Raw genomic sequence first — 25142 nt, 5'->3', positions numbered from 1 at the left:
TACCGCCACATCTCCATGGCAACCAGTTGCTGCCCACGTCCGAGTAGATTTGTGGGCTGTGATTGGTTGGTCTTGACCCCCTTTGTTTCCCCCTCTCTCTCACACACACACGGACAAACACGTACGCTCCCTTTTCCCATCCCTGCCTGAATTAATCTTCCACTGATAAACAGTCTAGTAAAAAATATTGCAGCAGTTTAATTTTATTAGTAATATATGGGCCCATGTTGACTCTACAACCTAGAATATTAAATGTTCATGTCTTGTATGTAATAACAGAATACATGTAATATTAAACATTACTGTTGTACCCACAATGTTACAAGTACATTTTCAGCTCTTTGAACTATTTCAAAGAGATTTGAGAAGGTTTTGTTCATTTACAATGATAAATAACTCCATGACGAGTGGTGAGTGATTTGTAAGCCAAGCTTTCATGTATATTGGGTTGTATGTTTGGGCGGTATCCTGATTTCCGTGCCTTTATACCGTGCCTGTGCCATCCTGGGATAGACAGTATTACCGGTAGTGCAGACAGGGGGCGCCAAAAGAAATTAGGATGTAAACATCTACCAGAATGCTAACAAGTACTAAGGAATCGCCATAGTGGATGCTAGCTAAATGCTAACGAGTGCATGAAAAAGTGACTACCAAGACAACAAAAAAAACAGCACATAAGGTTATGCAAGTACAGTACCAGTCAAAAGTTTGGACACACCTTCTCATTCAAGGGTTTTTCTTTATTTTTTTACTATTTTCTACATTGTAGAATAATAGTGAAGACATCAAAACTATGAAATAACACATATGGAATCATGTAGTAACCAAAAAAGTGTTAAACAAATCAAAATATATTTGAGATTCTTCAAAGAAGCCACCCTTTACCTTGATGACAGCTTTGCACACTCTTTGCATTCTCTCATGAGGAACTCCGTTTGCATAACGCACAAAATAAATATTACGCAGCAGGGCTCTTAATCCAGGAGGGGATTGTCTCTGCTGCTGTTACCAAGAAGCTTGATATTGCGAGCTAACATTAGTGGCTAATGTTAGGAAGTTAACAAAAAACCTAGCTGGAGAGACTTATTTGGGGCATCTTACAGTGAAGGAAAAAAGTATTTGATCCCCTGCTGATTTTGTACGTTTGCCCACTGACAAAGACATGATCAGTCTATAATTTTAATGGTAGGTTTATTTGAACAGTGAGAGACAGAATAACAACAACAACATAAAATACAGAAAAACGGCATGTCAAAAATGTTATAAATTGATTTGCATTTTAGTGAGGGAAATAAGTATTTGACCCCCTCACAATCAGAAAGATTTCAGGCTCCCAGGTGTCTTTTATACAGGTAACGAGCTGAGATTAGGAGCACACTCTTAAAGGGAGTTAAAGAAAAACTTTTTTCCCTCACTGTAGATAGTTAACTTAATAGTTATATACATACATATACAGAGCATTCAGGAAAGTATTCAGACTCTTTCCCTTTTTCCACATTTTGTTACCTTACAGCCTTATTCTAAAACTCTCATTCTATACACAATTCCCCATTTACAAATGTATATTACATTTTTTTAACCTTATTTACATAAGTATTCAGACCCTTTCCTCTAAGTATCATAATTGAGTTCAGGTGCATCCTATTTCTATTGATCATCCTTGATGTTTCTACAACTTGATTGGAGTCCATCTGTGGTAAATTCAATTGATTGGACATGATTTGGAAAGGCGTATAACCTGTCTATATAAGTTCCCACAGTTTACAGTGCATGTCAGAGCGAAAAACCAAGCCATGAGTCGAAGGAATTGTCCGTAGAGCTCCGAGACAGGATTGTGTCAAGGCACAGATCTGGGGAAGGGTACCAAAACATTTCTGCACAATTGAAGGTCCAAGAGAACAGTGGCCTCCATCATTCTTAAATGGAAGAAGTTTGGAACCACCAAGACTCTTCCTAGAGCTACCCGCCCAGCCAAACGGAGCAATCGGGGGGGAAAAGGGCCTTGGTCAGGGAGGTGACCGAGAACACGATGGTCACTCTGACAGAGCTCCAGAGCTCCTCTGTGGCGATGGGAGAACCTTCCAGAAGGGCAACCATCTCAGCAGCACTCCACCAATCAGGCCTTTATGGAACAGTGGCCAGATGGAATCCACTCCTCCAGTAAAAGGCACATGACAGCCCGCTTGGATTTTGCCAAAAGGCACCTAAAGAACTCTCAGACCATGGTCTGATAAAAATATGATTGAACTCTTTGGCCTGAATGCCAAGCATCACGTCTGGAGGAAACCTGGCACCATCCCTACGGTGAAGCATGGTGGTGGCAGCATCATGCTGTGGGGATGTTTTTCAGTGGCAGGGACTGGGAGAGTAGCCATGATTGAGGGAAAGATGAACGGAGAAAAGTACACAGAGATCCTTGATGAAAACCTGCTCAGGACCTCAGACTGGGGCGAAGGTTCACCTTCCAAAAGGACAACGAACCTAAGCACACTGCCAAGACAACGCAGGAGTGGCTTCGGGACAAGTCTCTGAATGTCCTTGAGTGGCCCAGCCAGAGCCCGGACTTGAACTTGATTGAACATTTCTGGAGAGACCTGAAAATAGCTGTGCAGCAACGCTCCCCATCCAACCTGACAGCTTGAGAGGATCTGCAAAGAAGAATGGGAGAAACTCTCCAAATACAGGTGCACCAAGCTTGTAGCGTCATAACCAAGAAGACTCGAGGCTCTAATCTCTGCCAAAGGTGCTTCAATGAAGTACTGAGTGAAGGGTCTGAATACTTATGTAATTCAGACCCTTTACTCAGACCCTTTTGTATTTTTACAAGTGACTTGATCACCTCACTTAAGTTGCGCTGCAGGAGTGACTCACCTCACGAATAAAAAATAATCTAACAGGCGAAGCGATTAACGCGGTCTGCTTTATCTATTACCTAATGCACAAGTTGACTGCAGGTATTTATTTAAAATGTACACATTTTAATTGATTAAACTGTATTGGAAAATCAGTGGGTATTTCAGAATACCCTGGCATACAGTATACGGCCCAACCCTAGGTTGTACTGTCTCTGCTTGTAATGAGACCCTGGTTTCTTTCTCCATCCTTACTCACAGCAAATATGTGTTTTAAAGTTATAGATTTTGCTGATTGATTTCTTGTGTATTTGACTGTTGTAAATTGTGAAATAATTCAGCATTAGCTGCTGTTGCTACCATGTAACGTCGCCTTATTGAATTTGAAATAAACCATTCTCTCTTATCCAGGTATGGCCGGGGCTATCCACTACCTGTCAGATTTGACCCAGCCTGAGTCTTCCTGCTTCCCTGCATTTGAACTTTAACCTTTGGGTCGTAGACGGACCTCATCCCCCTTTCATTACGAACATTTGGGAGAGTGCGATGAGCAGGGCTCTTGGATGAGGGGGTTTGGGGTGTGATGGACCCCTGGCGTCTTGACGAAGGGAACCCTCATCCCAGAACTGCAGCCTGTGGAGGGCTGCTGTCCCCTGCTCCGGTTTTTCAGACACATGGACGGAGGAAAAACACCCCAAAGCCCTAGGCCTTTAACTCTGTAAACGCTGTGTGTGTGTGTGTGTTGGGGTTTTGTTGTGAATGGGAAGAAAATTCTGTTTTGTTCATGGATCTTTGCCTCTGCATGCCTATCCATATCTCCTTCTCTGTATGTGATGTCTAATCTTTGTCCCACACCAGTTTTTATTGCTACTCCCTCTTCCCTAGAGACTAATTATCTTTGCATGGGGACATCAGAAAACATGTATTTGCCTTGGAATGTGCGTGTCAGTCAAATGTTAATGTCTAACAGTAAATTGGAGTGGCTTTTTGTATGTCACTGTGTTTTGTCCCATTTTCAATTTGGTTAATGTGCTGAAGAGAGGACTTTTGTTAAATGCCGCTTTGACCTTTTCCCGTGGATATTGTTTCCCTCAGGCGAACAGCGTTACATTATGAATGTTGTACAATAAACTGGGCTTCAATTGCTGACTTACCGAGTGATTACAGTACAACGTCTTAAATAAAATGCATTCTTACCTTCCTTTAGAGGACTGACTGCTTAGGTTTGGTTTTGGGGGTGGAAAACAATGGTCAATAGTCAAAGTGGTGCATCTCAATATGAGGTACCGAACAGATGGCTTTATTTAACATATGAGTAGGAGGAAGTCTAACGGGGTTTGGCCAATTAGTGTTCTTTAGAAAGCCACCTCAGGCCAATGTGAGTGTTACATAAATATTAATTACGCCCACCTATCACTTCCAAGTTAGGACTGCCATTGCCTGGAGTTATATGTACTGTTAAGTCACCCAAAGCTAACATTCTGGGATGACTCGGTGTTTGAGTATTTCTTTCTGCAGTGGTATTGAACTACATGACTACAACGGTGCAATACAAGTTAACAAGGAGAAATGTGGCTTCTGGCTGATTTTATGTAAGAATACAAGCAAGAGAGGAGGATACCATTCTATAGAATGTTTAGGGAGTGTCTCATTCATTTGGTCTACATTTTATCTGAGGGGAACAGTTTTCCTTCCAGATGGTAATATTTTCATTAAACAAATATGACATCCAAGTATAAAACCTTCCATCTCAAAGCACGACTGAACAGTGAGAAGGCAGTCACGGACAACTTTAAAGTGAATAAATGAACACTAACTTCTATCGGAAGGAAACTTTATTAACCATTTCATGGATGGATCATTTCTATTTTTTTGGAATGTAAAATGTCATAAACCAACCGTCTGGTACAACAGTAAAAGCAAATCCTAACTCTAGCTCTACAAATTACATTTTAAACCTTGGTTGCATAGTTAAATGATCATATTAGCCAAACTTATACACAACATCCAATAGTAACACTTACCATAAATTAGATCTCCTTCCTTGGTTCTGCTGTAATAGTGTCTACGTACCCAGTTTGCCGGCTAACATCTACAAATGGAGCAACATCCTCAAGGACATTCCAAGTCAATGACAGTTGTATCATTAACACTGGGTGGTTAGTTAAGATCTGTTTTAACAGATGGTAATGTCCCATATCCTGCTCAGAAAAGAGTCAACTCCCTATCTTAGGACACTTCCACATGATTGCCTTTGTGGAGGGGGTTGAGTGCCTGATCCACTCTGACAAATACGTGTAAACAGAAGAACATGTCCTGGTACTTTCACCCAAATGGTCAGTACCAGCTTTGGGACCTGGTCAACCATTGGGACATGGGACCTCTACTACACATACACATTCTACATGTGAGCTTGATCGCTTGTTTATGTGAAAGCAAACCATTTTGTATTCTCTGAAATGCAAAAGGGTTTCAGATTCATACATGAAAACCATTTTTACCACAGTAAATGTGTACAGCGCTGTACCTACCTACGCAGAACCAGTTGGCCGTTAACACTCTAATGTGCGATGTTTAAATGGCGAACAGATGGTACATCGTGTTTGAGGAACTAGGCTACTGAAAGAGTACAGATAGCTTTTGTGACTACCACTACTTTGTCTAGAGATTATTGCAGCACAGAAATTGAGAATCCATAAGTAAGCAGTGTCACTGTGGTGGGCCATCAGTCAGAAAAACTTCCCATATGCAAAATGTAATCCAGTTGCAACCTGCGTGCATGTGTGAAACAAACATATAGTTTTGGGATAATCCTCATTCTGGTTGAGCTCCTTACTGTACAAACTGAAGTCTCTCTGAGAACCATGGCTGAACTTCTATGGGGATCACATCTCGCTTCGATTGGAAATGGATGCTTAGAGATTATGGCGTAGGTAGAGTTGTGGTAGGTTTCACCATACCCATGCAGCCACTGACTGAAATTGTCATTTGAAACCACGTGACTTGGTCTCAATTGGGGGTCCGTCTGGTTGATTTGATTCTACATTTACATTTTAGTCAGTTAGCAGACGCTCTTATCCAGAGTGACTTACAGTAGGGAGTCCATACATTTTTCCTACATTTTTTTGTACTGGTCCCCCATAGGAATCGAACCCACAACCCTGGTGTTGCAAGCGCCATGCTCTACCAACTGAACTACGCATTCCCTGCCAGTTTGTGGTGTCCTGATCCAGAGCGCCGAATCGCCACAGTCAGCACCACAGGAATACACACATGCATCCACAATGTGAATGAAATGCTGCAAACAAATCGGCCTCTCACAATTACCTCTCTCTCCAGCGCACATAATAGGTCTGATAAATCCAGGTCGGTTTTCTTTCCCTTCACAGCAAATGGGCACAATTTGCACAACGCATCCTGACAAGTGTTTATTGTCTAACATTTTCTCAGTGTTAGGCGAACACAGGCAGCAACAGAGAGAAGCCCAATTATTCAGCCTCATAATAGGAAAGTCTTTGAACCTTTTAAGCCATATAAACGCCTTTTGTTTTCAACTTCTCCAAGGTGTCTTTCAATTCAAATTTGCTATTGCTCCTGTACAGTTTAGATAGTGGTTGGTCTTATGCCCTTGTTCCTGGATCAGTTTCTCTACCCTAATGTTTACTTGAATCGATATTCATCTAAAAGCAATGTGCTGATCTTGGGTAAGCTTTCGTCATCAACTTCCACCGTTTGGTATCTGTGGCATGAACACCCATCTACAGGAGTCTGTGAGCGACTCAGTACATATCACAGTCACAGGCAAGACCATGCCCATCAAGATGGCATTGCCAGCAGAAAAGACTGAGGTGGAAAGTTATGCTTTTGTGAAAAAAGTGGGCAAGATAGAGAAAGGGTGAATGACAGTGAAATCCAAGCCATGGAGATACGGCGATAAATTCAGCCCGTCTTTGTCCAGAAGACCACCGCCTGCAGCACAGGTCCCCAGAAGGCAGTTTGTCTCTAAAGGTGGTTGTCTGTAACTTGTCCCTAGGACTTGGGCTGATGGTGAAGGTATAACAGTGGCAGACAGATTGTAAAATGTCCCCTCCTCTCCTTGTCCTGTCTGTTCTGCTCGTGATGAGGTCACCATGAAGGAGAAGAAACGGAGGGGACGCCGCAGTGACTGGCAGCCTTTACCTCTTCTCTGGTGTCCGGAACACCTGTTCGTAGGGCGGAGGTGGGTGGTTGCAGTACGAGGGCGGTGGAGGGTAGGCGCTCATGTGGGCAGGGCCGGGCTGGATGGGGTAGGTGGGGGTGAGGGGTGATGTCATGACGCCAGGGTCGCCGTAGCCCACCATGCCAGGTTGCTGGGATACTGCACGGGGAAGACAGAGAGCGATAACTGTTAATCATCTTTTTACAAATGTGTGGTACAAATATACATTCTGTGAACAAAAGTGTGTGTGTGTGTGTGTGTGTGTGTGTGTGTGTGTGTGTGTGTGTGTGTGTGTGTGTGTGTGTGTGTGTGTGTGTGTGTGTGTGTGTGTGTGTGTGTGTGTGTGTGTGTGTGTGTGTGTGTGTGTGTAATGTGATTTGTGGAACTACTTAATGTGTGTGGGTCTGGTGATTGCATGCTCACTTGCATTTCCTGTTTCCTTAAAAAAACATAACAGTGCACCAGGCACTACTGTAATCATTGCCATTACAATCAAACTTTGCTGTACAAAAAGCTGTCTTTTGATTGTTTTCAAAATGGAGATGAAGCATAATACACTTGGCAGCCCAATCATCTGTACCACTACTTGAAAGTCAATTTCTGAACTGATTGAAAATAACACATGATTCAATTTGGAAACCCATTCTGAATGAACACTTACAATTTGTTTTCCATGTTCCCTGATATAAACATGAAAGGAATAAGCCACGTTAATAGGTTTATTGATGCTTTGTGACGCACAACAACCCAGTGAGAGCAAAACAAAAGAAATGACGGTGTTCTCCCTCATGTTCATTTCTCCAGTGTCTGGAACTCCATAGCCATCGAACTCAAGAATGAAATTAAACCTCCATATATTATTGGAGCACTGAATACAATTTTCTGCATGACTGAATGATATAATGAACGATCCCATTTATTTTTGCCCTTTCAAATAGCTTTCGTTGGGAAAGCTGGCAGTATGATTAGGTGCCCTACTTTTCAGTCCGAATAGCAGTTTGAAGTCTTGGAAAAGTTTGGGAGTCAAAGGGCCAGTGACTGTGGAGCTCGCTGATTCGCTTAACATTTCTACTAATGTCTCAACTCAACAAAGTCCTGAATTCTGGAAACATCTCTCTTTCATTAACTTCATCCACTCTTCTACTCATCCTCCCTCATCAAATCTTCTGTGTAAAGAAGATGGAGAGGTTGAAGCATAAAACGTTTCACGGTAACGAAAGAGTGTGCGGTTCTCCTACTCTCAGTGACTCCTGGGGGGACACCGATAACGACGAGCAACACATCGTGCTGCTACACCGGCAGTCCAAGGTGGAGGACGGGTTCTGTTCCTCTCTGGATAGATCCAGGAGAAACCTAGAGGCCTTTCTAACCTGGGTCAATCATGATTTACAGCTACAAGGTCCATGCTCCCCTTCATGTTTATCCCATGTGTAACTCTGTGTTGTTGTTTTTTGTCGCACTGCTTTGCTTTATCTTGGCCAGGTCGCAGTTGTAAATGAGAACTTGTTCTCAACTGGCCTACCTGTTTCAATAAAGGTGAAATAAAATGTAAAAAAAATATCGTACATGATTTGAAGCAGCCTCAATAAACTCACTTTCAATGACAGAGCACCTACGAAAGCACCATCTCTAGCTCTTTTATTTCTATACCAGATGGTTAACTAGGGAAGGAAAGGTGGTGGTAAAAAATAGACAAGCTACAGTACAAGCAGGTTGGTTGGACCCCCTCCGGGTAATGCGTGGCTAGCTCATTTTGAATGTGCAAATGAAATGTCACCAGATATCTTTCCTACTGGTCATTCTGCAACAGCTGGAAGTTGAGAGGTCATATTGCTGGCATCCTATTTGTTTACAGTCGACTTCGTTCTGAATAAGCAGAAAAAGAAAAGCGAAGGAAACTGCTGTGACTGGAGTTTTGCCATCAGTAGGATTTAGTCTGGGGAAGTTCAAGTTGACCAGAGTCAGCGATATTTATACACTATTTCTGAGATGTTGTGTGAGGTGATTTTCTACCTTGTTGACAACTAATTCAACTAATTTGTGGGATAAGGGTGGCAACTGTGACCCGGTTGTCTTGAGACTGGTTGCGATCGGTCGGATGAAAGGTTTAGGAAGCGGAAGGTTTGGAACTCACTTCTAAACACTCCCATCACACTGCGAAAACAACAAACCAAACACTTCTCTGATATGAAAGAACAGCTCCACCACCAACCTGTCTCTATTTAAACTGCGGGCGTTGCATCATTGGTTGTCATCATTAAAGAGGATGGTAATGGAGAATAACAAAACATATACATGATTGTAAGATGGTCTGACACTAGGACAGCATTTTCTCTTTCAGCCTCCTTCTAAACAGCTCACAGCCCCCACTGACACAGGAAGCAATACATCAACTATCTATGACAAACATCCCACACACTTTTCCCACAACTAAGAATACAACAGGTAGACCTTACAGTGAAATGCTTACTTACAGGCTCTAACCAATAGTGCAAAAAAAGGTATTAGGTGAACAATAGGTAAGTAAATAAATAGAACAACAGTAAAAAGACAGTGAAAAATAACAGTAGCGAGGCTATATACAGTAGCGAGGCTACATACAGGCACCGGTTAGTCAGGCTGATTGAGGAAGTATGTACATTTAGATATGGTTAAAGTGACTGCATATATGATAAACAGAGAGTAGCAGTAGCGTAAAAGAGGGGTTGGCGGGTGGTGGGACACAATGCAGATAGCCCGGTTAGCCAATGTGCGGGGGCAATGGTTGGTCGAGCCAATTGAGGTAGTATGTAAATGAATGTATAGTTAAAGTGACTAAAGTAGCAGCAGCGTAAAAGAGGGTTGGGGGGGGCACACAATGCAAATAGTCCAGGTAGCCATTTGATTACCTGTTCAGGAATCTTATGGCTTGGGGGTAAAAACTGTTGAGAAGCCTTTTTGTCCTAGACTTGGCACTCAGGTACCGCTTGCCATGCAGTAGTAGAGAGAACAGTCAATGACTGGGGTGGCTGGGGTCTTTGACAATTTTTAGGGCCTTCCTCTGACACCGCCTGGTGTAGAGGTCCTGGATGGCAGACAGCTTAGCCCCAGTGATGTACTGGGCCGTACGCACTACCCTCTGTAGTGCCTTGCGGTCAGAGGCCGAGCAATTGTCGTACCAGGCAGTGATGCAACCAGTCAGGATGCTCTCGATGTTGCAGCTGTGGCTCAGTTGGTAGAGCATGGTGTTTGCAACGCCAGCATGGTGTGTGCAATGCCAGGGTTGTGTGTTCGATTCCCACGGGGGGCCAGTACAATTTATTTTTTTTTTTAAATGCATGAAATGAAATGTATGCATTGACTACTGTAAGTCGCTATGGATAAGAGTGTCTGCTAAATGACTAAAATGTAAATGTAGAACCTTTTGAGGATCTGAGGACCCATGAGGGGGAATAGGCTTGACGTGCCCTCTTCACGACTATCTTGGTGTGTTTGGACCATTCTAGTTTGTTGGTGATGTGGACACCAAGGAACTTGAAGCTCTCAATGGTCACACAAGTATGTGTGTTTTTGGTTTTACTATCCTTCGGACAAGTGGAGACATTTCGCTGGTCCCCACAAGGAAAAATGCTATTTTAGGCTTAGGGGTTAGGGTTTCAATTAAGGTTAAGGTTAGAATTAGGGTTAGATTTAGGGTTAAGGTGAGGGAAATAGCATTTTGAATGGGAATGAATTGTTTGGTCCCCACAAGGTTAGTTAAGCAAACGTCTATGTGAGTGCGTGCGTGTCTGTGTCTCGGCCACGTACACAGGTTTGCAGTGCATGGCCTCCAGATTGCGGGCCTGGCAAAGACTAGGGCAAATCAGTTGGTTAGTTACTACTCTGTTTCAGCTGTAATGGGCAGCCTAGCTGTTTGGAGAAGGAAGTGCTTTCTGACCCTTTGAGTGTCCATGCATACATACCAATTTGTAAAGTTGCCATGGAAATTGAAAATAAGTACTAGGAGAAAAGTCTGTCTCCAACCAATGCTGCCAAGTTTGCAATCAACAGCCTTGGAAACCAAAACTATACACATTAATTTAGCCTAAATAGATGACTTGGATTTAGAGCGGCTGTGTGTGTGTGTGTGTTGGTTATCCAGCACACAATCTCATCAGAACCAGAAGGTTTGAATCTCACTTCTAAACACTCCCATCACACTGAGGAAGCAACAACACACCAAAACCTTTTCTGACATGAAGGAACACATCCCCCACCCTGGCTGCTATTTCCACTTCACTGCGGGCGTTGCATCATTGGCCGTCATCATTGAAGAGGACGGTCATGGAGAATAACAACAAATATACAGTGCCTTCAGAAAGAATTCACACCCTTCAACTTGTTCCACAATTTTGTTATCAAAAAAATGTTAGATAATTCAATTCTTAGTACAGACGCCTACATTCAACACAAACAAACCATTACCAAGACATTTTGCCTACAGTACATGTACAGTGCCTTTAGAATGTATTCACAACCCTTAACAGGTTTTGTTGTGTTACAGCCTGAATTTAAAATGGATTAAATTGAGATTGTGTGTGACTGGCCTACACACAATACCCCATAATGTCAAAGTGGAATTATATTTTTTGAATTATTTACAAATTCATTAAATATGAAAAGCTGAAATGTCTGGAGTGAATAAGTATTCAACCCCTTTGTTACAGCAAGCCTGAATAAGTTCAGGAGTAAAACATTTGCTTAACAGGTCACATAATAAGTTGCATGGACTCATTCTGTGTGCAATAATAGTATTTAACATTATTTTTTAATGACTACCTCATCTCTGTACCCCACACATACAATTATCTGTAAGGTACTCAGTTGACCAGTACATTTGAAAGACATATTCAACCACAAAGACCAGGGAGGTTTTCCAATGTCTCGCAAAGGGCACCTATTGGTAGATGGGTAATAAAAAAAGCAGACATTGTATATCTCTTTGAGCATGGTTAAGTTATTAATTACACTTTGGTTGGTGTGTCAATACAACCAGTCACTACAAAGAAAAAGGCATCCTTCCTAACACAGTTGCCGGAGAGGAAGGAAACCACTCAGGGATTTCACTATGAGGCCAATGGTGACTTTAGTGTTGTGGAGTAACTACAATGTTGTTGATCCATTCTCAGTTTTCTCCAATCACAGCCATTAAGCTCTGTTTTAACCTAAATGGCAGACTGAAAACGAAGCCTGTACAGAATAAAAATCTACCAAAACACACATCCTGTTTGCAGTAAGGCATTAAAAGTAAAACTGCAAAAAATGTGGCAAAGAAATTAACTTTATGTCCTAAATACACATCGTTGTTTGGGGCAAATCTAACAACACATCACAGAGTACCACTTCATATTTTCAAGCATGGTGGTATCTAAATCATGTTATGAGTATGCTTGTCATTGGCAAGGACTAGGGAGGTTTTAGGATGAAAATAAACTGAATAGAGCTAAGCACAGGCAACAACAAAAAAAACTGCTCCCGTTTGCTTTCCAACCGACACTGGAAGACAAATTCACCTTTCAGCAGGACAATAACCTAAACCACAAGACCAAATAGACACTGTAGTTGTTTACCAAGACGACATTGAATGTTCCTGAGTAGCCTAGTTACAGTTTTGACTTAAATTCAGCTTGGAAATCTATGGCAAGACTTGAAAACGGCCGTCTAGCAATGCTAAAAAAATAATAATAATAAAAATAAAAAAACTTAACAGAGCTTGAATTTAAAAAACAACGCTCTTAGAGACTTACCCAGAAAGACTCACAGCTGTAATCGCTGCCAAAGGTGATTCTAACATGTACTGATTCAGGGGTGTGAATACTTATGTAAATTCGATATTTCTGTATTTAATTTGAAATAAATTAGCAAACATTTCTAAAAACATGTTTTCACTGTCATTATGGGGGCATTTTGTGTACATGGGTGAGAGAAAAATCTATTTAATCCATTTTTAATTCAGGCTGCAACACAAAATGTGAAATAAGTCAAGGGTACCAATACAATCATCTACAATGCCTTCAGAAAGTAAAATGGTCTGACACTCGGACAGCAGTTCTCTTTCAGCCTCCTTCTAAACAGCTCACAGCCCCCACTGTGTTCTGACACAGGAAGCAACACATCAAATATTTATAACAAACATCCCACACACTGTTCCCACAACTAAGAGACAACACTGACATCCAGTGTGTGTTTTTTGGGTGGTTTTACTATCCTTGTAGGGGCCAGAAGTCCTCACAAGGATAGTAAAACAAGGAAAATTCAGACAAGTGGGGCCTTTTCACTGGTCCTCACAAAGAAAAAGGCTATTTTAGGCTTTGGGGTTAGGGTTACAATTAGGGTTAAGGTTAGGTTAAGGGAAAATAGGACTTTGAATGTGAATCAATTGTTTGGTCCCCATAAGGTTAGTAAATCAAACGTGCGTGTTTGTGTGTGCACATGTGCACGTGTCTCCAGATTGTGGGCCTGCCAAAGACTAGGGCAAACCAGTTGTCTAGGTACTGCTCTGCTTCAGCTGTCGTGGGCAGCCTAGCTGTTTGGAGGAGGAGATGCTTTCTGTACCCTTGAGTGTCTATGCATACAGGGACCTTTGAAATGTTTGGATCCTTTTTTTATGTACATTTGATTGGTGGATTGAAATAAAGTATTTAAAATGTGTGTGTGTATCCTGGTGAACACCAACATTCTGCGATGCATTATGCAGCATGAACACACACCAATTTGTAAAGTTGCCATGGGAATTGAAATTAAGTACTAGGAGAAAATAACAGTCTGTCTCCAACCCATGCTGCAGAGTTCGCAATCAGCAGCCTTGGAAACTAAAACCATACACATGCATTTAGCCTAAATACATTACTTGGATTCAGAGTGTGTGTGTGTGTGTGTGTGTGTGTGTGTGTGTGTGTGTGTGTGTGTGTGTGTGTGTGTGTGTGTGTGTGTGTGTGTGTCTGTGTGTGTCTGTGTCTGTCTGTGTGTGTCTGTGTGTGTATATCTGTTGGTTATCCAGCACACAATCTCATCAGCAGCCATTTTAATTATCTCACTGCATATGAAATGAACATAATTAGGCCTGATTAAATGACCACACACACGACTGGTGACACAAGGCACTTCTGTGTTGTCTCTGTACTGCTGTGTTTGTTGTTGCTACTTGGCTACCTGCCAAACGTTTTCGCTTTTTACTCTTAATAACTGTTTTTAAGAAGTTTACCAAGGTCTTAGTTTTTCTACTTTTTCACCCCGGACGCGTTATCTGGACATAGATCTGCAGGACCTCCTCCGGCCGAAAGAAAGAACGCTAAGTTACATTATGCCCTCTCATTGCAATCGCTGTACACTTAATATACAGGAGAACTATCGCCTTATGGGGAGGATAGCCGAGTTGCAAGCTCGGCTTCAGACGCAATCGTTAGGCAAGTGCAATTTAAGAGTAGGAAAGGATGATACAGCGTCTGTGCCACCAGTAAATACAGGCAGTAGTGTTAATCCCCCTGCACAGTCCCCGCAGCCGGACAATTTTCTCAAGGCTTCTGGAAAGAAATGCTTTCGGTATGCTCAACCGGAGTCGCTCATTCAGCCGATAGAAACTTTCAACCGGTTCTCCCCACTAAGCAGCGAGTAGGAGTCTTCGCAGGCCAGAGCCTTCGCAGGTCTCTCCTCCACCTGTGAAAGAGTCTGAGCCGCTGAAGCCTCCCACCATTAGCTCTGACAAATTGAAAACCCTAGTCATTGGCAACTCCATTATTCGCAATATTAGACTTAAAAAGGTTGATCCAGCAATCATAAATTGTTTATGAGGGGGCAAGGCTACCGACGTAAAGGCTAATCTGAAGATGGTGCTGGCTGAGGCTAAAACTGGCGAGTGTAGAGAGTATAGGGATATTGGTATCCACGGTGACACCAACAATGTTAGGGTGAAATAGTCAAAAGGTCACCAAGCGCAACATAACTTCATCATGTAACTTATCTAGAAAGAATGGTTGGCATCGACACATTTTCTCTAGCCCCCTCCCAGTTAGGGGGAGTGATGAGCTCTACAGCAGACTCTCACAACTCAATCGCTGGTTGAAAACTGCCCCTCCCAAAAGATAGACTTGTAGAAAACTGGCCCTCTTTCTGGGAATCCCCCACAAACAGGACAAAGCCTTGCCTGCTTAATGTTAGGACTATTTAATGTTACATCCCTCACTTCCAAGGCAGTCATAAACGAATGACTGATCATAACTTTGATGTGATTGGTCTGACTGAAACATGGCTCAAGCCTGATAAATGTACTGTGTTAAATGAGGCACCTCTTCCTGGTTACACTAGAGACCATATCCCCCACGCATCCCATTTACAACAGCAAATTTCAATAAAATAAAAAAAATGAAACTTAATGCATTTTTGTCTTTTGAGCTTCTAGTCATGAAATCTATGCAGCCTTCTCAATCACTTTTTATAGCTACTGTTTACAGGCCTTCCCTGAATTCCTATCGGACCTTGTAGTCATGGCAGATAACGTTCACATTTTTGAGACAGACAGACAGACAGACAGACAGACAGACAGACAGACAGACAGACAGACAGACAGACAGACAGACAGACAGACAGACAGACAGACAGACTGACAGACAGACAGTCTGACAGACTACAGACAGACTGACAGTCAGACTGTCAGACGACTGACTGACTGACAGACTGACAGACAGACAGACAGACAGACAGACAGACAGACAGACAGACAGACAGACTGACAGACAGACTGACACACACACACACAGACAGACTGACAGACTGACAGACAGACAGACAGACAGACAGACAGACAGACAGACTTTGGACGGACAGACAGACAGACAGACAGACAGACAGACAGACAGACAGACAGACAGACAGACAGACAGACAGACAGACAGACAGACAGACAGACAGACAGACAGACAGACAGACAGACACACACACACACACACACACACACACACACACACACACACACACACACACACACACACACACACACACACACACACACACACACACACACACACACACACACCTTGGTATATTATCACCTGTAGCACTGTGAAGGCCAGTAAAGCTGTCACTGCAGATAGCTCAGTGGGGTAATTGGCACGTAGAATCGGTCTACTTCAGAGACATCTTCATCAGAATGAAACCTCATTGGATTTTAGAAAACTGATATTCCAATACTGATAGATCTATTTGTCTTGTTCGACATGGCAAAACAACAGGCTTACTATCAGCATATTCCACCAACAAAACAACATTGCACAAAGTTGCACATACAGGTACACATTAAGGGCTTAAGACTAAATCCATTTATAACCCAAATATCTAAGGGATAAAACTCCCAAAACAAAGCGCAAGTGTAAATTACTTTTGAAAATCAAGTGCAGTGTGATGTTGACACGTGTGTCTCTTTGTCTACTGACCTGGCGTGGATACGGGCTGCCTGGTGAAGGAGACGTTGAAGGCGGGCTCGACACTGAGGGGCAAGGGGTACATGCGCCTACGGATGAAGAAGCCCGCTCCGCAGCAGAACAGCACCCCCATCATCAGCATCAGCCTGGCGAGAGAGAGTTAGTTCAAGATCTTTTGATAAGCACAGATCCTGGATGCACTGTGACCTCCACTGACCAAAGTGTCTGAGGTCGTAAGGTCATACAGTAACATCCCTAACAGACACTGCTGCTGGACCAATTGGAGCCACCGATTACCCGTGAGGGCGGGAACAGTGGAGGGTGAATAAACGTAAACACTATACTCACTTTTATATTTTGCACCTTTTGCAGAAAAAGCATTTTTCAATGTAACTTTTTTTGCCCACCTATTTCCATTGGGATTATAGTGTGCCAGCCAGAGATTTAAATCCCAAAACAGAAAGGGGAGGGAAGGGGACCAGCATCCCAAACAGTCCAGCAGTAATCTACTTAAAGACTGCACCAAAAGACCCTATGAATTTCTCATTTTAGCAGCTTAGTTAGGAGCCACTGTAACTTCTCAATTGAGAGAGAGGATATTGAGGCAGTGCAGATGAATTGTAAAACACGTATCACCATCAATCTTGAAGATTTAAATGACTTGTCAACGCCGCAGCCAGACAGCTGATCAGACAAAATGGCAAAGCAGGAGCGTGATTTAGCAGCGGAATTATGTCTGTGATTACACCAAGTACATCACATATACCTAAAACCTCCATCTGAAAAAGGGTAAAAAGACATGATTAGGTAAAATGTGCAATTACACGTGTGTAATATACATTTGAGGAACCTGAGTAGACAGGGCACTATACATGATATCAGGAATAGTCTAAAACACCCTGCTTCCTTCCGACAGGATACCAACTCCAACTCAAGAAATAGTTCCATTAACACACACACACACAATATACAGTTGAAGTCGGAAGTTTACATACATTTTAGCCAAATACATTTAAACTTAGTTTTCACAATTCCTGACATTTAATCCAAGTAAAAATTCCCTGTCTTAGGTCAGTTAGGATCACCACTTAATTTTAAGAATGTGAAATGTCAGAATAACAGTAGAGAGAATAATTTATTTCAGCTTTAGTTTCTATCATCACATTCCCAGTGGGTCAGAAGTTTACATCCACTCAATTAGTATTTGGTAGCATTGCCTTTAAATTGTTTAACTTGGGTCAAACGTTTTGGGAAGCCTTCCACAAGCTTCCCACACTAAGTTGGGTGAATTTTGGCCCATTCCTCCTGACAGAGCTGCTGGAACTGAGTCAGGTTTGTAGACATCCTTGCTCGCACACGCTTTTTTCAGTTCTGCCCACAAATTTTCTCTAGGATTGAAGTCAGGGCTTTGTGATGGCCAACCCAATACCTTGACTTTGCTGTCCTTAAGCCATTTTGCCACAACTTTGGAAGTATGCTTGGGGTCATTATCCATTTGGAAGACCCATTTGCGACCAAGCTTTAACTTCCTGACTGATGTCTTGAGATGTTGCTTCAATATATCCACATTATTCTCCCTCATGATGCCATCTATTTTGTGAAGTGCACCAGTCCCTCCTGCAGCAAAGCACCTCCCACAACATGATGCTGCCACCCCCGTGCTTCACGGTTAGGATGGTGTTCTTCGGCTTACAAGTTTCCCCCTTTTTCCTCCAAACATAACGATGGTCATTATGGCCAAACAGTTCTATGTTTGTTTCATCAGACCATGAGGACATTTCTCCAAAAGGTACGATCTTTGTCCCTATGTGCAGTTGCAAACTGTAGTCTGGCTTTTTTGGGCGGTTTTTGAGCAGCGGCTTCTTCCTTGCTGAGCGGCCTGTCAGGTTATGTCGATATAGGACTCGTTTTACTGTGGATATAGATATTTTTGTACCTGTTTCCTCCAGCATCTTCACAAAGTCCTTTGCTGTTGTTCTGGGATTGATTTGCACTTTTCGCACCAAAGTACGTTCATCTCTAGGAGACAGAACGCGTCTCCTTCTTGAGCGGTATGATGGCTGTGTGGTCCCATGGTGTTTATACTTGCGTGCTATTGCTTGTCCATATGAACGTGGTACCTTCAGGCGTTTGGAAATTGCTTCCAAAGACTTGTGGAGGTCTACAATTTTGTTTCTGAGGTCTTGGCTGATTTCTTTTGATTTTCCCATGATGTCAAGCAGAGGCACTGAGTTTGAAGGTAGGCCTTGAAATACATCCAAAGGTACACCTCCAATTGACTCAAATGATGTCAATTAGCCTATCAGAAGCTTCTAAAGCCATGACATAACTTTCTGGAATTTTCCAAGCTGTTGAAAGGCACAGTCAACTTAGTGTACGTGAACCTCTAACCCACTGGAATTGTAATACAGTGATATAATCTGTCTAAACAATTGTTGGAAAAATGACTTGTGTCATGCACAAAGTAGATGTCCAATCCGACTTGCCAAAACTATAGTTTGTGAACATATATATATATATATATATATATATACACTGCTCAAAAAAATAAAGGGAACACTTAAACAACACAATGTAACTCCAAGTCAATCACACTTCTGTGAAATCAAACTGTCCACTTAGGAAGCAACACTGATTGACAATACATTTCACATGCTGTTGTGCAAATGGAATAGACAACAGGTGGAAATTATAGGCAATTAGCAAGACACCCCCAATAAAGGAGTGGTTCTGCAGGTGGGAACCACAGACCACTTCTCAGTTCCTATGCTTCCTGGCTGATGTTTTGGTCACTTTTGAATGCTGGCGGTGCTTTCACTCTAGTGGTAGCATGAGACTGAGTCTACAACCCACACAAGTGGCTCAGGTAGTGCAGCTCATCCAGGATGGCACATCAATGCGAGCTGTGGCAAGAAGGTTTGCTGTGTCTGTCAGCGTAGTGTCCAGAGCATGGAGGCACTACCAGGAGACAGGCCAGTACATCAGGAGACGTGGAGGAGGCCGTAGGAGGGCAACAACCCAGCAGCAGGACCGCTACCTCCGCCTTTGTGCAAGGAGGAGCAGGAGAAGCACTGCCAGAGCCCTGCAAAATGACCTCCAGCAGGCCACAAATGTGCATGTGTCTGCTCAAACGGTCAGAAACAGACTCCATGAGGGTGATATGAGGGCCCGACGTCCACAGGTGGGGGTTGTGCTTACAGCCCAACACCGTGCAAGACGTTTGGCATTTGCCCAAGAACACCAAGATTGGCAAATTCGCCACTGGCGCCCTGTGCTCTTCACAGATGAAAGCAGGTTCACACTGAGCACGTGACAGACGTGACAGAGTCTGGAGACGCTGTGGAGAACGTTCTGCTGCCTGCATCATCCTCCAGCATGACCGGTTTGGCGGTGGGTCAGTCATGGTGTGGGGTGGCATTTCTTTGGGGGGCCGCACAGCCCTCCATGTGCTCGCCAGAGGTAGCCTGACTGCCATTTGGTACCGAGATGAGATCCTCAGACCCCTTGTGAGACCATATGCTGGTGCGGTTGGCCCTGGGTTCCTCCTAATGCAAGACAATGCTAGACCTCATGTGGCTGGAGTGTGTCAGCAGTTCCTGCAAGAGGAAGGCATTGATGCTATGGACTGGCCCGCCCGTTCCCCAGACCTGAATCCAATTGTGCACATCTGGGACATCATGTCTCGCTCCATCCACCAACGCCACGTTGCACCACAGACTGTCCAGGAGTTGGCGGATGCTTTAGTCCAGGTCTGGGAGGAGATCCCTCAGGAGACCATCCGCCACCTCATCAGGAGCATGCCCAGGCGTTGTAGGGAGGTCATACAGGCACGTGGAGGCCACACACACTACTGAGCCTCATTTTGACTTGTTTTAAGGACATTACATCAAAGTTGGATCAGCCTGTAGTGTGGTTTTCCACTTTAATATTGAGTGTGTCTCCAAATCCAGACCTCCATGGGTTGATACATTGGATTTCCATTGATTATTTTTGTGTGATTTTGTTGTCAGCACATTCAACTATGTAAAGAAAAAAGTATTTAATAAGATTATTTCTTTCATTCAGATCTAGGATGTGTTGTTTAAGTGTTCCCTTTATTTTTTGGAGCAGTATATATATATATATACACACACACACACACACACACATCAAAAGTTTGGACACACCTAGCCATTCAAGGGTTTATCTTTACTTTTACTATTTTCTACATTGTAGAATAATAGTGAAGACATATTTTTATTGGTGTCCTTTATTAGTGGTTTCTTCGCAGCAATCCGACCATGAAGGCCTGATTCATGCAGTCTAACCGGGAACATTTCAAGAACTTTGAAAGTTTCTTCAAGTGCAGTCGCAAAAACCATCAAGTGCTATGATGAAACTGGCTCTCATGAGGACCGCCACAGGAAAGGAAGACCCAGAGTTACCTCTGCTGCAGAGGATAAGTTCATTAAGAGTTAATTGCACCAGAAATTGCAGCCCAAATAAGTGCTTCACAGAGTTCAAGTAACAGACACATCTCAACATCAAACTGTTCAGAGGAGACTGCATGAATCAGGCCTTTATGGTCGAATTGCTGCGAAGAAACCAATAAGAATAAGAGACTTGATTGAGCCAAAAAACACGAGCAATGGACATTAGACCGGTGGAAATCTCTCATTTGTTCTGCTGAGTCCAAATTTGAGATTTCTGGTTCCAAAAGTGGTGTCTTTGTGAGACGCAGAGTAGGTGAACGGATGATCTCCGCATGTGTGGTTCCCACCATGAAGCATGAAGGAGGAGGTGTGATGGTATGGGGGTGCATTGCTGGTGACATTGTCGGGTTATTTAATTCGAATTCAAGGCACACTTAACCAGCATTTGTACCACAGCATTCTTCAGCGATATGCCATTCCATATGGTTTGCACTTAGTGGGACATTCATTTGTTTTTCAATAGGTCAATGACCCAAAACATACCTCCAGGCTGAGTAAGGGCTATTTGACCAAGAAGGAGTGTGATGGAGTGCTGCATCAGATGACCTGGCCTCCACAATCACCCGACCTCAACCCAATTGAGATGGTTTGGGATGAGTTGGAGCCAACAAGTGCTCAGCATATGTGGGAACTCCTTCAAGACTGTTAGAAAAGCATTCCTCATGAAGCTGGTTGAAAGAATGCCAAGAGTGTGCAAAGCTATCATCAAGGCAAAGGGTGGCTTCTTTGAAGAATCTAAAATATATTTTGATTTGTTTAACACTCCTTTGGTTACTACATGATTCCGTATGTGTTATTTCATAGTTTTGAGGTCTTCACTATTATTCTACAATGTAGAAAACAGTAAAAATAAAGAAAACCCCTTGAAAGCTTATCCTGACCCGACCATCCTCCTCTCGGTCTTGCTGGCTTTTGCAGATTCTGCCGTTATTCTCCTGAAGTTGCCGGTATAGGCTACACGAGGAGTCGGCAACCTTTCGAGTGTGGAATGCCAATTTATCTTACAATTTATACCGATCTGCGTGCCAGTTATGGTTTTCATATGCACATTTTCATGGCACAGTTTCATTTAATTTATAATAATGTCTTCATATCTCAAATTAATTGTCATGTGGTTAATCAAAATTCTATCCAAATCTAAATGAAAATGAAACAAACCTAAAAAGTAACTTTTATTGCCATTGTCAACTCCGTAAAAATAGCCTACATAAAGCCAACAAATAAAAACAATGCAGCCTGCAGGTAGAAAATATCCTGATAAAATAAATATCCTAGAAATCACATTGGCTACACATGGCCTGTCTGCAACAAACATGAATCAACTCCAGCTAGAAAACTTGCAACATTGAATAGAATATTCTGGGCCCTCAGACTTTCCAGGGCTTGTGAGCTCAAGACAGACACAGCTGTAGGCTATTTGCACAAGGGATAAGAGGACATCAGGTAGGCCTATTTTATGACGTTTCCACTGGATCAGAGCATGACATTTTCCCCTATCATGCTGAATGGTTATCAGAAGGGAGAGAGCTGGAAAGATTTTCAAATACATTGAGGAACTATTGTCATTCTCAATGGATGTAAAAACAGTTTGTCAAAACTGTAACTAAGCCAATCAGACACATCCAATGTCATCTTGGTATGCAACTCCAGTGTAGATTTGGCCCTGTGTTTTAGGTTATTGTCCTGCTGAATGGTGAATTCGTCTCCCAGTGTCTGTTTTAAAGCAGACTGAAACAGCTTCTCATCTAGGTTTTTGCCTATGCATAGCTCTATTCCCTTTTTCCCCCCTAAAAAACTCCCTAGTCCTTGCTGATGACAAACATACCCATAACATGATGCAGCCACCACCATGCTTGAAAGAAAAGAGTGTTATTCAGTGATGTGTTGGATTTGCCCTAAACATAACGTTTTTGTTTCAGGACAAAGCTAAATACATTTTTTGCAGTTTTACTCTAGTACCGTATTTTTAACAGGATGCATGTTTTTTAAAATATTTTTTCTTCTGTATAGGCTTCCTTCTTTTCACTCTGTCATGTAGGTTAGTGTTGTGGAGTAACGACAATGTTGATTCATCCTGTAACTGTTCCATCCTCTCCTATTGCAGCCATTAAACTCTGTAAATGTTTTAAAAAGTCACCACTGGCCTCATAGTGAAATCCCTGAGCGGTTTCCTTCCTCTCCGGCAACTTAGTTAGAAAGGACGCCTTTATCTTTGTAGTGACTGGGTGTATTGATACACCATTCAAAGTGTAATTAATAACTTCACCATGCTTAAAGGGATATTCAATGTCTGCATTAGGTGCCCTTCTTTGCTAGACATTGGGAAACCTTCCTGGTCTTTGTGGTTGAATCGGTGTTTGAAATTCAGTGCTCGACTTAGGGACCTTACAGATCATTGTATGTGTGGGGTACAGAGATGAGGTAGTCATTTAAAAAAAAATCATGTTAAACACAGTGTGAGGCCATGCAACTTATGTGACTTGAAAGGATCTAACCCTTTTTTTTACATTTTTGCCTAAAATGACATACCCAAATCTAACTGCCTGTAGCAAGGATATGCATATTCTTGATACCATTTGAAAGGAAACACTTTGAAGTTAGATCTTGTAAAATATAATACAAACAAAAAAGCATGTGTTTTCAAATGGTTTTTTTCTCTGTCATCTTTGAAATGCAAGAGAAAGGCCATAATACAATAGTGCAGTTTAGGCACAATTTAGATTTTAGCCACTAGATGGCAGCAGTGTGTGTGCAAAGTTTCAGATTGATCCAGTGAAACATACCCATACTGTACAATATTTTGTATCAAGTCTGCCCAAATGTGCCAAACTGGTCAATTGATACATAACTATAGGAGAACATACAAAGATTATATGGTAATACAACATTTTAAGAATGTCATACACGATGGATCGTTAGCTTATACACTAACTTTCACACATCTACTGTAGATGGCCGGGTGGGGTGGGTGTGGAGCCATAGACAGCAGGGGTTCAAACTCAGTTCCTACATTTGAATATAAAAATTGATTTTATCAAACAAAACTATGCTGCATTTTTATCTCTAGGACCCTCAGGATAACAAATCAGAGCAAGATTACTGAATGTAAGTACATTATTTACCTTCCGATGTGAATGTATCCAACCTGGTGCTGTGATAATTGTTTTGTTGTTTCACTGCAATAGCTACTGCAAATTGAACAGTGCAGTTAGATTAACAATAATTTAAGCTTTCTGCCCAAATAAGACATGTCTATGTCCTGGGAAATGTTCTTGTTACTTACAATGTCATGCTAATCACATTAGCCCACGTTAGCTCAACCATCCCGGTATAGGGACACCGATCACATAGAGATTAAGCACATTTTTTATCCTGAACTTATTTAGTCTTGCCATAAGAAAGTGGTTAAAATTGAATACTTGTTGATTCAAGACATTTTAGCTTAAAATGTATTAATTGTGTGTCGGCCGGTGACCCAAAATCTCAACTGAATCAATTTTAAACTCAGGCTGTAACACAACAAAAAAACATCAAAGGGTATGAATACTTTCTGAAGGCAAACATTGTTTACAAATATTGGAGTGAAACAAGCTTATATATTTTGGGTTCTGATGGGGTATGACAGTTGAAATAAGCTCATGAGGCATTTATAAGTTACATTTAATTAATTCAGGGTACATTTAATTATTTCAGAAGTCCAAAAATGGATAAAGCACCTGCAGATTGCCCCTTTAAACGCAATACTGCACTATATGTTTCAATAAAACCATGCGTTTCTTAATGGTGCTTACAGTTATTCTGAATGGAAATCGTGTCTCAGCACAACAAGGGGGCTCTATATGAGCCACAATCAGTGGTTTGCTGTGAGTTCATTTGAAGGAAGGGAATCTGAAGCATCAGCATCAAGAAGTATATACTGCATGTACTTCCTGGAAGCAATAGAATCACACTGTGCTGAGCTTTCACAATACACCGGATTGAACCAAATCCACTCAGTTTGTTCGGTATTGATTACCTTTAGAGTTCTAGTTGTAGCAAGTCATGTCCCAATGAGCACAGCAAAACTCACAGCTTAGGCCTAATTGTTTAATTCGTTACATTGAAGCACAAACAAGAAACCCCAACCCAAGAGATTCTTGTTCATCAAAATATGAATACTTTTAGGTCTTACAAAGAGCCATCTACA

The 25142-nt window shown here is 42.2% G+C and overlaps 2 protein-coding genes across 2 annotated transcripts in view; one reads left to right on the top strand and one right to left on the bottom strand.

The window, feature by feature from the left end:
* The window catches only part of lancl2 (LanC lantibiotic synthetase component C-like 2 (bacterial)), a 66398-nt gene extending 62399 nt beyond the window's left edge, over nucleotides 1-3999 (top strand). The window contains 1 exon segment of the mRNA NM_001139970.1: nucleotides 3264-3999. Within this exon segment, the coding sequence (NP_001133442.1) occupies nucleotides 3264-3340 (77 nt within the window). The 3' untranslated portion in view covers nucleotides 3341-3999.
* A 673-nt stretch (nucleotides 4000-4672) lies between these two features.
* The window catches only part of LOC106590285 (vesicular, overexpressed in cancer, prosurvival protein 1), a 96425-nt gene continuing 75955 nt past the window's right edge, over nucleotides 4673-25142 (bottom strand). The window contains exons 4-5 of the mRNA XM_014181130.2: nucleotides 16497-16630; nucleotides 4673-7209 (exon numbers count right to left, since the gene is read on the bottom strand). Coding sequence (XP_014036605.2) covers nucleotides 7028-7209; nucleotides 16497-16630 — 316 coding nt within the window. The 3' untranslated portion in view covers nucleotides 4673-7027. The remainder of the gene's footprint in view (nucleotides 7210-16496; nucleotides 16631-25142) is intronic.

Source organism: Salmo salar, chromosome ssa29 (assembly GCF_905237065.1).
Source record: "Salmo salar chromosome ssa29, Ssal_v3.1, whole genome shotgun sequence".
In the NCBI taxonomy this organism is placed as follows: Eukaryota; Metazoa; Chordata; class Actinopteri; order Salmoniformes; family Salmonidae; genus Salmo; species Salmo salar.
The sequence above is the reverse complement of the archived record's forward strand: the minus strand, read 5'-3'. Positions and strand labels throughout refer to the sequence as shown.